This window comes from Rousettus aegyptiacus, unplaced genomic scaffold, assembly GCF_014176215.1.
Source record: "Rousettus aegyptiacus isolate mRouAeg1 unplaced genomic scaffold, mRouAeg1.p scaffold_m13_p_18, whole genome shotgun sequence".
Lineage (NCBI taxonomy): Eukaryota > Metazoa > Chordata > Mammalia > Chiroptera > Pteropodidae > Rousettus > Rousettus aegyptiacus.
In genome coordinates this window covers 4,047,435-4,062,343 of record NW_023416293.1, presented here as the reverse complement: position 1 = coordinate 4,062,343, position 14,909 = coordinate 4,047,435, and the positions used below count along the sequence as shown (strand labels likewise).

General features: G+C 41.4%; 1 protein-coding gene and 1 non-coding gene across 2 annotated transcripts in view; both read right to left on the bottom strand.

Moving 5' to 3' along the window:
- Positions 1 to 304: 304 nt before the first annotated feature.
- The window catches only part of ACBD3 (acyl-CoA binding domain containing 3), a 32,737-nt gene continuing 18,132 nt past the window's right edge, over positions 305 to 14,909 (bottom strand). The window contains exons 4-8 of the mRNA XM_016157460.2: positions 13,820 to 13,978; positions 11,448 to 11,622; positions 8,206 to 8,392; positions 6,056 to 6,340; positions 305 to 2,541 (exon numbers count right to left, since the gene is read on the bottom strand). Coding sequence (XP_016012946.2) covers positions 2,330 to 2,541; positions 6,056 to 6,340; positions 8,206 to 8,392; positions 11,448 to 11,622; positions 13,820 to 13,978 — 1,018 coding nt within the window. The 3' untranslated portion in view covers positions 305 to 2,329. The remainder of the gene's footprint in view (positions 2,542 to 6,055; positions 6,341 to 8,205; positions 8,393 to 11,447; positions 11,623 to 13,819; positions 13,979 to 14,909) is intronic.
- Positions 10,550 to 10,653, bottom strand: LOC118613498. Its single transcript, XR_004955504.1, has one exon. It is a non-coding gene; the product is annotated as a U6 spliceosomal RNA (small nuclear RNA).

Below are 14,909 nucleotides of genomic sequence, written 5' to 3'. Positions count from 1 at the left end.
CTGCATTTCAGCGGGGTCATTTTTAGAATAGTTTCCGGCACCCCACATCTCACTGACTGGGGACCCCCCTCCTCACCGGTGCTTGGCAGATGCCACATCTCAGGGGGCTACTCTGAAGTCAGTTACCTCCATGTACTTTGAGGAACATGCTCCACACATGGCTGTGCAGGAGAATTAGTTTTATAAAAGTCACTTTCAATGAGAAAAGTCAGTGTTTCCTTTCCATCAAGAAGTCTGAAGATTTTTAAATCCGTTTTAACCCACTAGGGTAATTCACACCAAAAACGAGGCAGCCAGAAATTGCTGTTTTTCAACTTTTTAAAATAGAAAAGATCAGTTAAAACATTTCTTGTCCTACCCAAATGATGAAATACAGAACTAATGCTTCAGAGAGTAACTATATATTAATAAAACATCAACAGGTTACAGATAAACATTTTAATTGATTAAATATATTATTTTTAAGATCTTTTTGAAATCGCACTTGAATTTAACTAATCAACAGCTAAAGGCAAAAAAAAAGTTTAAAACCAAAAATGTTTCGACGTGAACATGTGATAGGAACCACTGCTATGTAGAGTGACAGACACTGCTCCCAAGAACAATATTTTTAGAAGAAAATTCATCTTAACATGTACAAGGACAAATCTGTAATCAAAGGCTGAAAGAAATATATATTAGTGCCTGCTTTTTAAAAGTTTATTTTACATTTTAAATACAGTATTTTCCAATAAAAAAAAAAAATCCAGGAAGTGCCTAGTCCCGTGATTTCTATACCATATATATACATGACGCTGACAGACAGCCTGACGCGTGTTCTGGATTAACAGGATGGACACCTGTGAGCTAGGACCACCAAACCAAAATTAAAAAACACAAATAAGCACTGCTTAGGAAAAAATAATCCAGTTTCGGAACAACGAAAGAGAAGAGAGTTAGGTATATACAAAACCAGGTATTAAAAAAAAAAAAAAATGCAGCACACACAAAACAAACAGCCCCTTTCTTATGTAGTGAACTGTATATACTGCAGCTACTCAGTGGAAACCCTCCTACGAGAAGTGATTTATGATTTGAGATTTTAAAAATCTAAGTATTTCAGTAACAACATATAGTAACAACATTACGTGTATATTGCCATCTTTGTCATTTTCTATCTGTGCTACCCTCCCTTCCGAAAACACCAATTTCTAGACTAGTCAATCACTTATACATATTTGAGGCAATTAACCCATATTTGTTTCCAGTAAAGAAAACAAAGATGTACCTCTTTCCATCAATAAAGACATAATAGAGGTTAAAGCTATAAAAAATGTAAGCATGGGCATATACATTTCCAATTCTCTCTAGTAATTCCAAACTGGAGTCGTGTAGGGTTTGTATCTAAGTAGTAACAAATTAAAAATGGACCGTCTCTGGCAGTGATTTCTACATTAGTGCAATGTTATTCCTCGTACACTGAATTAGTAGGTGGAAATTTGAGTTTATAAAATCCTTAACTATATGCTTGTGTAGAAAACAGTTTCAATTTGAGGTGCTCTCTCTAAAAAGCCAAATCGAGACGAAAACGAGTTAATTTTACTTTGCTACTCATACTGTAAAGATCCAGTGAAAAGGACCCAGAGTGTGTGGAGGCTTGCTTGGATGAATGTTTGAGAGGTGTTCTATGCATCTTGACACTTCAATCAGCAATCAGGTCTGATCATTCTATTTTAAGATTATCTCAGAAAAGACCTCTCTGTAATAGAACGCTAAACCCAAAGCAAACATAACAGCTGTATCCAGAGCAAAACACAATCTGGGTCACTCACAACGAGAGCAAGTTGAGGCAATTTTTCTTCCATTATAATCTGTGAGGTCTTAAGTTTTTAAGTTTAAAAAATGGTGATCTTCAATCAAAGTCAGCTATACCTCAATGTAGACTATTAACATAATGATTTCGAATTAGAGGGCACTGTTAACTATAGCCTCTCATAAAACACATGGAGCAGGCGGCAATGGACTAACCATCAGCCAGGTGGGGTCAACGGTGGGATGTTTTATTTCGGAGACTTTAAAGATTTTACACGTAGCTCATGTAACTTCAGCATCCACCAGTGACTCTGCTGGTCAGCTCCCAGGGGCTGGATGAGTCTGAGGAATTCCTTTAACCCCAAAGTATCAATGCTAAAGTCTCAAGGAAATCCTGATTCCCAACAAGAGTTCACAAACCATGAGACCAAAATCAATAGGGTAAACACTGACTGCAATGCTCCACAAGTCAAAACAAATTTCCAAAATAAATGCCATCTTTGCCCAACCCTAGACTCCAGACTCTGTGGTAACATCTTTATCTAGTATAATAGACTCTGTAGTAGACTGATTTGGACCTCCACAAAGAGTAGGAGTTGTCGAACTTGAGGAGGTAGACTCCTCTCCCTGGGTATTGGTGGCTGCCGGCATACACTTCCTCATGACAGTCCCGTCGGTACACAGGCACGATCTCGTCCAGCAGAGGCTTGTTGGCATTCTTTTTGGCTCTCTCTTCACAACTAATGTTTTCTGTGAGAAAGAAGAGACAAGTCATGAATAGATCCGGGAAACCCACATTTGCGCCAAGCACTCAGAACTCCATCCTTGCACTCAGAAATTGCTCATTAAGAATTCCCTCGATCCATCTACAACTTACGTGTATTCGAGCATATGCTGGTTGGCTGACTGACTGACGCACTCATATATGCCAGCAACCGCGACGTGCCAAGCACTGTGCGGCTCCTGCGAGACCGGTGGCGAACTCCAGTGGTGGCAGCGGCCAGCATCCTCTCTCTCTCTCTGTGCTCTGGCCACTGCTGCTATTCCTGAGCCCCATCTCTCCCCTTCCCCATCCACCCAATTCCCAATTCCTCCCAAGAGGAGAACTCTCACTCATCTGAGTAAGACCAAGGAAAATGTCCTGATCCTCCTCTTCCCCAATATGAAAGTCCGCTTTGTTTTAGGAAGGGAGGAAGGGAACCTATGAAGACTATAATTTTCTATATATCTTAAATATAAAGAGTAAAATGAGAAAACCACAGGAGAGAGGCAGACATTCAGAGATGCTCTGAAAATGTAATTACACTCACTAGGCCTGCATAACCCAGGGATGATCCTGGTGCCAAAAAATAAGCTCTGACTTTCAGTTTGCCCCAGCTAGTAGTTTTCTGAACTGCAATGACTTAAGGTCAGGGGAAAAAACACCTCTAGAAACCTACAGGAGTGCGAAAATTATGAATCGGCTTAAAAGTCTCACTTTAGCATATTAAATAAAAATAGCCTCAAGGAAAATAGTTCAAGGGAATATTCAGCATAGAAGATAAAAGACTTTCAGGGTTAGAACATGGCAGCGTGAACTTGGCGACTAAGTTAACTGTGCAATGGTTGTCATGGCTACTACCAGAAATTTAAACAAGGAGAAATTCTCTCAGTCTAGAGGAACTTAAGGAGATATGATAATGCGGCATACTGGTTGGGATCCTGGAGCATTTGGTAAAAACTAAGGAAATGTGAATACATTTGGACTTTAGTTAATGATAATATACCAATACTGGTTCATTAGTTATGAAGAACGAACCATAGTACAATGTAAGATATTAACGACCGGGGAATGGGGTGCAGGGGTTAACGGGAACTCCTTGCACTATCTTTGCGACTTTTCTATAAATCTAAAACTACTCTCGAGGAGTTTATTTTTAAGAAGTAGATGACACATATGAAGGCCCAAATCAGATTTGCTTTATCGCAGCAATACTGAAAATGAAATGCCCTTCACTGCCAAATGAGAAATAGAGATATCCATTAAATAGATTATTGATCCATTAATTCGAGATCCAAATCTGTAAACCAGAGATTACTGGGATAGAGAACAATGCTTCTTTTGTTAATTTAAGCAAAGACTTGGGACCTTGAGACATTGAAGAAAGTGGAGAATTACAGGATGGGTTACCATCCGTCCACACTTCAGAGAAAATGAACTCTTCTGCCTTTCAAGGCCTAATGGAGACAAAACAAAGGACAAACCAGAAAAAAACTGGACCACTCCTCCATCGAGCCCAAGCTAAAATGATCCCCCCAAAATGCACAATGTGGACAAGACATGGTGGCACAGAAGCCTCCGTAAGGAGGAGTGTGGCACATGGACCAATGCGGTTTGTGGGCCACCTCTTAGTAAACAATCCTCGGGAGCGATGAATGCTCGCTGTCATTACTGTTAACACAGAAGTTTGAGTGGGTTAGTTTTAGCTGCACATCATTTGAAGGTTTGGACTGGCACACAAACAGGTAATGCCATTTTCAATCTGAGGGTACTATATATTAGAACAAAGGTTCAGGATGTCAGAGTTTTCACCTCTAGATAGGCCCTGGACCCCAGACATTTTTACCTGTGCTCTTCCCAGCAGCAATAACCCCAAAACATGACAGCTGAGGGCCCAGACTCAGAAGCAACTCCTTTTAGCAGCTCTCCGGCAGGCGAGCCAGGAGAAACACATACCCCAACCTACTTCTGAACAGAGGATTCTTCTGTATTATTCACAAAGCTCTTTATAAGTACAATAATTTGCATACACGCACACATTAAAACTTTCTTTCTCAGATATTTGTAAACGGTCTGATTTTCAAGAGTCCCTGTGCCGCTTCAAAGGCCAGTACAGGGCTCAGCCCCAGGTCCCGACGTTGCTGAGGCACCAGACGGCGGGAGTGGCGCCTGCTCTGCAGTCTGCCCAGGTCTCTCTCTCTCACCTCTTCTGGTTTTGTCCACTCCTGTATTTTTTCTTTCTGGTTGTCAGTAGTATATATGGGCAATACTTTACCTTGCTAGTGGTACTCAGGAATAAAGATGGCCGAAAATAAAATGCCATGCAAGACGAAGCAGCTCCTAAATGACACTGGCCCGTGTGAGTGTGCCTGTGCATGACCCCAGAGGGCCCAGACACGGCTCGGTGTGGAAACATGGCTGCGCGGTGCATCTCAAAGGCTGACTGAACTCTTAAACTCCCTCCACACACCTCCAACGACTGACTACCTCTTTAAACTCACCCCAATATAATCTCCCAACCCTCTTCAAAGACAAACAGTCTGTTTGCAAGTTGCCAGAAAGGTTAGTGAGTTCCCAGGACTGAGAGAAAGGTGCTTTTCCATTCTCCTTCCGTATCACTGTCAACCATGGCAACAAATACTTAAGTGCTCACTAGGTACAGTGTATAAAAGCCCTAAGTTCTAACTTTTCTGGGTAACAAAATTAAGGAGATTATCTTCCCAATTAATAAGCAGTACATTTTATAACCTACTCCCTAGACCAAATAGTTTAGAACGTCCTTGGAAATAATTTTGTCTACTTAGAGAAAATAAGAAATTATACTCTAATAAAACAGAAAACAAGTGAATTTTTTTTTTTTAGGTAAGATGTTCTGGTGAGTTTCTACATTTGCATTAAAAAAATCTTAGAATAATGAACTCAAAAGCTAACATCAGAATCAAATTTAAATAAATTCGAGTTAAAAGAATTCCTTACTTGCTCCTTTAAAATTGTTCAAAAAGACCTTGCGTATTTAGCTTTTGACACACAGGCTGGATGTAAAATAGTATTCAATAAGCAGAAAGTGAATGGCCAAACATATCTTCTTGGTATTCAAAAAAATTCATGCTCAGGAACAGTCCCCTAGGACAGGGGTCCCCAAACCCTGGGCTGCGGACTGGTACCAGTCTGTGGCCTGTCAGGAACTGAGCCACACAGCAGGAGGTGAGCAGTGGACCAGTGAGCGAAGCTTCACCTGTATGTGCAGCCGCTCCCCAGCACTAGCATCACCGCCTCAGCTCCACCTCAGATCGCGCGTTAGATTCTCATAGGAACACTGGCTCCTGGGACCAAAAAGGCTGGGGACCACTGTCCTAGGAAGCTGGCCCTCTCACGACCTGATAAAGATAGTGACTCCTGGCCAGGCAGTGTTAATGAGGAAGCATAAGGCTGTCCGACATCTGAACTGCCACTATTTTTCCCAACACACGACCCAGCAGCTACTGAGTATGGACCCGTTTCTACCTTCCTCCTCCTCGTCGTCGTCGCTGGACTCACTGATATGCACGCTGACAGCAGTGTTTGGAGAGTCTGTCCATTCAAAGAATACCCCAAACCCAATGTCGTAATTGTCTGTAGCAAATTCCCAAAAGAGATATGATCCTTCTTCGTGGGTGGGTACTCGAACAGTCACCACTTCTCCTCGGCCCACTGTAATCACAGAATCTGCGTCCTGCCGAATCTTCTCTTTAAAGTCTTTGATCTGGGGTCGTGTCCACATGGAAGGAGCTGCTACTACTGGAAGAGATTCTAAAGGCAACAGGAATTACAAAAGCTAAAGAGGATGAGCCTTCATCTGCAAGCAGTAATACTGGCATATGACCATCTGCCAGCCACACTGAGGCACCAAGTGCAATATGGTCTAGCCTAGATCGAGGACTCGGGAACATAAAGGCCTCCCCATGGAAGTCTCCCTCCAACTTACTACACTGAACAGTGTCCCGGGTATTTCGTCATACCACTTTAAGACTTGCAATCCACAATCTTAGAAGTGCTTATTTTCGACATTAATTACATACGGGGATTTAAGAATGACTGCAAACTTCCTAGCTGGAGCTGGGGAAACAAACTGTCTAACAAAGAGAGATCTGGACTTAAAAATAAATTCACTTTTGGATGTGGACAAAGAAAGCTGGGCTTTGACTTCGGTCCCCTCTGTTGGAAAATGTTGACCTGAGTTTCCCAACGTTCCAGGGGCTATGCTAGAGGAGCTGATCCATCCCGCCCCCACTGCCCGCCGAAACATGTGGACAGGACTGGAACTGCTAGGGACTGAGTGAAAAGGGCTAAAATCCTGTTACTGAACAGTATCCACGTGCACTAGACTACGCAATAGGTTTTCCAGAGTCACAGATTTGACAAAGATTTTGACAAAGATTCTTTTGAAAATATTGGTAAACTGTTAATAGGAAAAAAAGGGGGTGGGGAGGGTATAAACCAAGGGATTTCAAGGCCTTTTCTGAAGTATTTTCTGTTATTTGTTCTAAAAAGACAAGGGAGAGCTCTGAAACCAGCTTTCTTACGAACCACACCACCATGGTTCAGATCTCCCAGTTCAAATGTCCCTTTCCCAGGAAAGCCTCTGATGACCTCTCTCTCTGGTGACCTAATCAGGTCACATCCTCCATATTTATGCTCTCAAACTATAATGTACCTCTCTCTCCATTACAGTACTTGACCAGAGTCTCAGTTTACATTTGTGTTACTCTGTCTCACCACTGTACTCGTAGCGCGCAGAAAATCTTCAACCAATTGAGGAATGAACGAGTAAGTTGCCCGTGAAAAGTTAACAGGCCTTTGAAAATGCTAAGTCATCTTCTAGGTAACACACTTTAGTTTCAAAAACTGTGCTGTACTATATGGTAGCCAGCCTCCAAGATGGCCCCAGGGATCCTCACATCTGAGTATTCATGCACTTGTCAGGTCACCACCCAAAATGTATCAGGGTTGGTATGTGGGCCAACAGGATGCAACCCAAGTGTCGACGTATTACTTCCAAAGTAAGGGCATAAAAGATACGTCCAGTTCTGCTTTGTTCACTTGCAGATCCTGTGCTCTGGAGGAAGCCAGCGCTGCGCCGAGGACACTGCCCTATGGAGAGGCTTCATGGGGCAAGGAACCGAGGCCTCTTGCCAACGGCCAGCCTCCTGTGAGGAAACCCTCTGGGAAGCAGGGCCTCTAGTCCCAGCCAAGCCATCACATGACTGCATCCCAGCCAACATCTCAACTGCAGCCTCATGAGACACCAGGCCCACCATCACTTAGCTAAGCTGTTCCTGAATTCCTAACCCACAGAAATGGTGAGATAAATATTATTTTAAGCTGATAAATTTGGGTGCAATTTGTCACGAGATAACCTGTCTATATAATAAGATGACCCAGAGTCCAAAGGACATCTGATTTATTCTAAGGTTATTAGAAGTATCAGATTCAGATGAAAAAAGAGTGAAAACAAAACAAAATAATAAAAATAAAATAAAAGAGTGAAAACACGTTCAAACTCTCACAAATACGTAATTGCTCTCCAAAGCTAGACAACCTCTTTCTTGATTTTTGCAATTCATGCAGTCTAAACTATAACATCTGGATGGATGAACACATACGGCAAACTGTACCTTTTGGTCCATTCTCCAGGACTTCTTCTGCAACTTCTGGTTCAAGTTCTTTTTCGGAGTTGTCAGTGTGGGTTTTGGCTTGTCCATTAACTGACAGCATGTCACTTGGTACAGCTGCATTCACTTTTGACGATGCAGGCAAAGAAGCCCCAGCTGCTGCCACTTCCTGCTGTTTCTGTAATGCTGCCTACGAGTCGAGAAAAAGTGAAAGTGTACTGACCAGGAAGGCTAACGAGCAAGACGTTTGCCCTAGAATGCATTCTGACCCCATGTTTTTGTCCTACCAAAGCACTTGGCTCCACGAAATTACTAATAAACTTTATTAGTTTTTATCTTATCTATAATGAGTATTTATAGCTCAAGATTGAACCAACAGTTAAGTGATAAAAAGTTAACACAGATGAACAACTGAAGCTGAGAATCACAGAAAAACTAACCAGGAAAAGTTAATGTAGAAATAATTAACTCAAAATAAAATTACTGAGGGCAAAAATTGAACACAGTAATATTTGTTCATAAAATTGACAGAGAAAATCTTGATAAAACTCATACATAAAATTTGCATCAGGAAAATGAAACTTGGTAGAAATAAATAATTACAAAAGAAAATTCACAAAGGCAGAAGCTGTTAATGGTAAAATTTGATAATTGTGAACAATTATTCTAAAATGGACAAAAATAATATCTCTTCACTGTACACTATATATTTATACACAAAAAAATTCTTACCGCAATTAAATTGAAAACTGTTAATCATGTAGAAAATACTGACCTAGGAATTAAATAGGCTTATAAAATGGAATTTGAATCAAAATACTTTCTCAATGAAAATTTGTCACTCTTTACATAATTATGATTAAAATATGTGCATGCATAAATATGAAATCAAAATGTCCTCTGAGTCAAAATGGGAGAGTAAAAACATCTTAAACACAAAGGACAACAACTATTTTGAGACATTCCTTTCTTATATCAAGATGGACAGATACTAATACTACTAAAAATACCTAAGTAACCTTCATACCCTAAGTAACTTATGCAGGAACTTTGTATGGCGCCATTATTTTTCGTAAACTGAACACACCCATGTAACCAACAGCCAGATCAAGACGTTCTCTGCACCGCAGAGCAGCCCACTGGACACTTCTCTCTAGACATGCCCTGCCCCCTGCCTGCGCCCGCCACGGTAACAACTCTGACTTATCTAACTTCTAACACTGTCGAGTCTTTGCTTGTTTTTGAACTTCACATAAACAGAACTGTATAATATATGCTCTTTTTTGTGTGTGTCTGGCTTCTTTCACTCAATATTATTTTTGTGAGATTCACATATAGGGTCACAAGTAATTCAGTTCTGTTTGTCTGCATTGCTATAGGACATTCCATTGTGAAAATACAAAATTTATTTATCCATGCTATTGCTGATTAAGTGTTTGGGCATTTATGTAACTTTTTTAAAAAGAAAAAAAAAAGGAAGGAAAAAATCTAGGGGAAAAAAGCCCTTATAATCTTATGGTTTAGGGATAACGACATAGTTTGGCATATCTGTATATACATTTCACTTTATATATAATCTCTCTTCTGTACTTTGGGAAGTTTTTAAAAGCACAGAAAGGTACAGGAACAATGTAACACTAAGGTAACCACAGCCCCAATTAATAAGATGGTCATATTTTGTCATTTTGCTCAGTATTTTTATAAACATTAATACTTTATGGGGGCTGATGTTCTCTTTGTTCCTTGCCTAGTCCCCTTCCTTCTCTCCCTAGACAATCTATCAATTTGGTAAACAGTATGAGCACTGTAATCTAAAATTATGGCTTTCTAGTTGTTCCAAAGAGTATGGGTTTTGCCCTACTTGACTTTGTACTCATTACGTGATAGCATCCTATAAACAGGAAAATGCGTGGGAGCTATCTTATTAAAAACTTATTTCAATGTCCATCAAAGCAGGAAAAGAGGAGTAATACGCTAACATACAAACAAGCTTTAGAAGACAGGAAAGAAATCCCTCAAAAATACCATTAATTATCCTGAATAAACTCTGGTTTGACATCCTTTCCCTCTTCTCATGGATTACACAAACCCTACAGTGCTTTTTAACTGCTCGTTAATGCTAAAGACTCAGGGAAGAAGGTATTTTAGGTAAGAATATTAATTTTCAAGGAATTTCAAGAGCTGGGCAAAAACCAAAGATTACTTCATCTAACAAGATATGTAGAGCAACTATAAGGTAATACTTTTCTTCACTCAGATTTTTTGACAGGTAGTAATTGCTTTATAGATGAAAATTAACTGAATAAGCGCACTTAGCTAGACTGTTTTGTTTGCTTGGTTATTTATTTTTAACAGGGAACACTGCATGAATTTGCATGTCGTCCATGCACAGGGGCCATGCTAATCTCCCTTGTATTGTTCCATTTTAATAGATGTGCTGCCAAAGCAGCTCCTAGATTGAGTTTAAAGAGGCATATTATGCCTCTGCAAGATGTAAAAAATGAATGTAAAATCAGTTGCCTTCCATATGTACAAAATACTTTCACAGAGTAATTATTTTCTCATTTTATTCCTCTGATAGTCCCGTGAAATTAATAGGACAGGCCAGGATTTCATATCCTATCCTTTCCTGGCAGAAAAATCACAGATCAAACAAGATAATGGCAAAGATGGGACAAAATCCAAGTGTTATCTGACCCCCCCATCCCATGTGTTTTCCCCTAAACCAGCTACTCAAACTATTTTGAAGTAGGGAGTGAGAGGTCTACCAACATATCGTAGGTCAGCACTATCTAGTTACTGTACTCAACACAAAAGCCAAGATGGATCCAAGCTCTGCAGAACCAACCGATAGCCTTAGGGGATGGGGTCCTCCCACTGAAAGCTGTCTGGGCCTATGACAGTGCACTGTCTGAAGGATGTCCTTGAACTAATGCTAGTTACCCAAGTCCTCATGGTTCCAGGACCACTGTTAGAATCTTCTTCAGACTCACTGAAATGACACTCTGTCCATACAACTGCCAAATACCTCTAGGACAATATAATAGCGGCCACATCATTTGTTGCTTCAGTATCATATATTTTCTTTCATAACTGCCACACCTTAATAAAGGTCACCTACAAGTTCCTTTACACCTGACAGGCTAACTAAAGCAAAATTCGTAAGCGACTCATAAAAAAGAACTGGCGTTTCAATGAAGCAGAAACCCCTCTCTAGGGCTGAGTGCTGGGGTCGTCTCTCATACCTGCTGCTGTGCGAGCTGGACTTGGTACAACTGCTGCATATACTGCTGATAGTGCTGCTCCTGTAGCTGGCGGATGAGGATCTGCTGCTGCTCGTAGTTCCCTGGGTACTGCTGGGCTGCGTACTGCTGGAACTGCACGGCAGTCTGCGAGTTTAAAGCTGCCATTATCTGCTGCCTGAAACATTAAAAAACATAAACTAGTCTGACTACAGGAGATTGTTCAGGGCAAAATCAAATATCTGTCATTTATTTTTATAATTTATAATTGTTAAAAATGATTAAGCTAGTAATGTATACCAATCGGCATGTGTCCCAGGCCCAGAAGAAATATTTAAGGAAATAAACTTGGCCTCTAATTTTTTACTTAGGGGTTTCAAGGAAAATTTGGTATGGAGAACAACATACCATCATCGCCATCATATTTGCTATCATTTACTGTGCCCTTACTGTGTGCCAGGCAATTTTTAAGGCACTGCCAAGGTATTAACCGAGTTCCCAAGACCCCTCTCGGAGGTCAGGGTTTCACAAAGGAGGAAACAGTGGTGTTTGGTAACTTGCCCGAGATCACACTGCTAATATGTGCCAGAGCCAGGGCTCAAGTCTAGGCAGTTTGGCTCCATCCTATACGCTCTAACTTTGATGCTGTAAGAGGGTGGACCATCATCGAGGGCAAAGATGAGATATTTAACCGTTAGCCATGCTTCTCTACCTAAATATACGAAAAGCAGACGCAGAACAGCTAAAAGATGGTACAGGTGGCCCTGGTTAAGTATAAATAAAGCCAATGAAAATCTGAGGGCCCTTGACAGTTAACCCATTTCCCGTTTGCCCCGAGAATAATTGCTGGCAGCACTTACCCCGAAATAACTCGCAGATTACAGTCCTAACCTCACCCCCAAAGTCTGCCGTGAAATCTCACTTTTATGATTATTTTCACATTGTTCCAGTGTATCGATAGTCTTTGGAAACAAATGACATCATTCTATTTATAGCATTCCGGTTTTTAGTAGTGGTATTTCCATCTACAAAATAGTTTTCGATCGCTGAAAATGTCAAATCCTAGAAAATGTTGCATTCCCATGCGTGATGCTAACATTGTTCTCGAACTGTTAGCTGAAGATTGATTTGATGAACCTGATTTATGTATAAATTTCTGTTACATTAGGATTAGAGATAAGATATTTCTGTTTAGAAATAACGAGAACAGTTTTTATACTTTGTTTTCATTCCGAAAAACAGTCAAGATTTGCTTCAGCCCCGAAGAGTGTGTTAAAGTCAAATTACATTAATGTTGGTTGTGAGCTGCACTTTTTTTCCTCTAACTGGGAAATAGGTTAATTTAAAGCCTTCCTTAAACAGGAATATTGAAAATAACATCTGGGCACACTGGGTTCAGAGATACTAATTTCTGTAAACTCTTAAGATTCTTTTATTTTTTGTCACAGAGGAACCACGTACTTAAGTTATGTGACCAACCTGACAAAGATCTCAAAGTCATCTATTAATAGATAAATAACAAAGCAAATTTTCACAAACTCCTGAATAGATCATGATACTGGGCCCACCCCTCACCCCTCAAGAGTAGTGTTCACAGCCTCTCTCCGAAGCAGAATGAGGCCTGGGCCGGAGTGATGCTCTCCTGAGGAACGACTTGGAAATGAGAAGAAATCGATACACTCTCATGTTCTCTGGTTTGGCCTATAAGCCATGCTGCCCCTAGGGCCCCAGGCCTTTTCTGCAGTGTTTTATCCCTCCCTCCTTGGACCCACAGCTCCCTCTTGAAGAACCAGTCCCCTTCTGAGACAGCTGCTCTTTCAGCCCTCACTGCATTAAGAAATGATTTCAGCTCCCAGGTCCTGTACTAGGGGACACCTGACATTGGCTGGGCCAATTGCATTCTCTGTCCTGGGAATCTGAAACTGAGTCTCTCGGATTCCAACCAGTCTCTGCCAGATACATGAAAACAAAGACCACCTGAATTCAGGCTGGGGTAGCCTCGTGTGTACCAAAGCAGAGAACGTGCAGAGAACAGGAAGACTGACACCGAGACATGAGCTGAGAGAAGCTAAGACAAGATCACCTGTACTCGGCCGGGGAGCAGCAGGCAGCCTCAGCTCCTGTTCTTGTCCCCGGGTTCTGCGAGCGAGTCCCAAACCCTTCCCATGCACTCAGTCCTCCTCTTGCAACCAAACGATGCTCAGGTGAGGCCCTCTGTGGCAACACCTTACTGGGGCGAATGGCAAGTAGCTAACGTCGCTCTGCCCCCGGTCACACAAACCACAGGATTATCGCTAAGGCGCACAGAGACAGAGGCACGTCACGGCACTGTGGCTGCCGCTTCTCTTCCTTAAACACAGGCCACGCACGCTTACTTCTGCTGCTCTGACCGAAGCCTCTCCTCCTCTAGCCGCCTCCTTTCCTCCTCCTCCCGTCTCATCCTTCCTTCTTCTTCCCTCCTCCGCTTCTCTTCCTCCTTTTGCAGACGTTCTCTTTCTTCCTCTTCACGCCGCCTTCGCTCCTCCTCCTCCTTCCTACAAGGTAAAGGATGAAGAATGAACCCTGTACAAAGAATCCTGTTTAAAAACAAATTCAGATTTTATTTCACAGTGAAACTGACACCACCTTTTCAGAGAACAATGTGATATTACCCAAACTTGAGATACACACACTTAGCACATGGAGTCAGGTACACAATATATACAACTATGACAAGAATAAACACTGCTGCACAGAACAGAAAAAGGTAGATATGACTGAAATCATTATAATGCACCACACCCTAAGGTTCCCATTTAACATATACTCACAGCGCCACAAGCTTTTCCGTCATACGTGTTGTAATTGTGCTTAAATTTGTGTAAGTTCAGTAACACATCTGCCTCGCCCATTAAAGTACATACTACGTAAGGGCAGGGGTGGCCTGTCTCACACCACCACATCCTCAGAACTTAATATGGTGCTGGAAAGAGCAAGCACTGAACAAATGTGGAGAGAAATGCGCAACCCGCCCTGAAATGCCACGTGGCCATAAAAAAAAGGCAAGACCTAAAGGATTAATACGTAAAGATACGTAATGAAAAAAAGCAGGTAAATACATAGAAAAGGGTCTAAAAAGATATACCTTAAATGTGTCAATTATTATCTATGGAGAGAAGAGTGGGATTTAAAGGTAAGTAAGGTGGGTAGGAAGGTGGTAGGAAGGTTTTCAGCTTGTGCTTCATATATGGAAATGATTTATGCTGCATACATGTGTGTACTATTTCTGAAATTAAAAATAATTTTAAAGCTTTTAATTTAAAAAAGAACAGAACAGTTGGAAATCTAGCGGCAACCCTTCCTCAGCTCTTGCCCACCCTCCAGGTCCTACCCAAGGGAGAGCAGACTCTGCTGCACTAGGAATGGATCCCATACACATCTACGAGGCGTGTGGGTGGAGAACGGGGAGGCTGAAGATGAGATGAA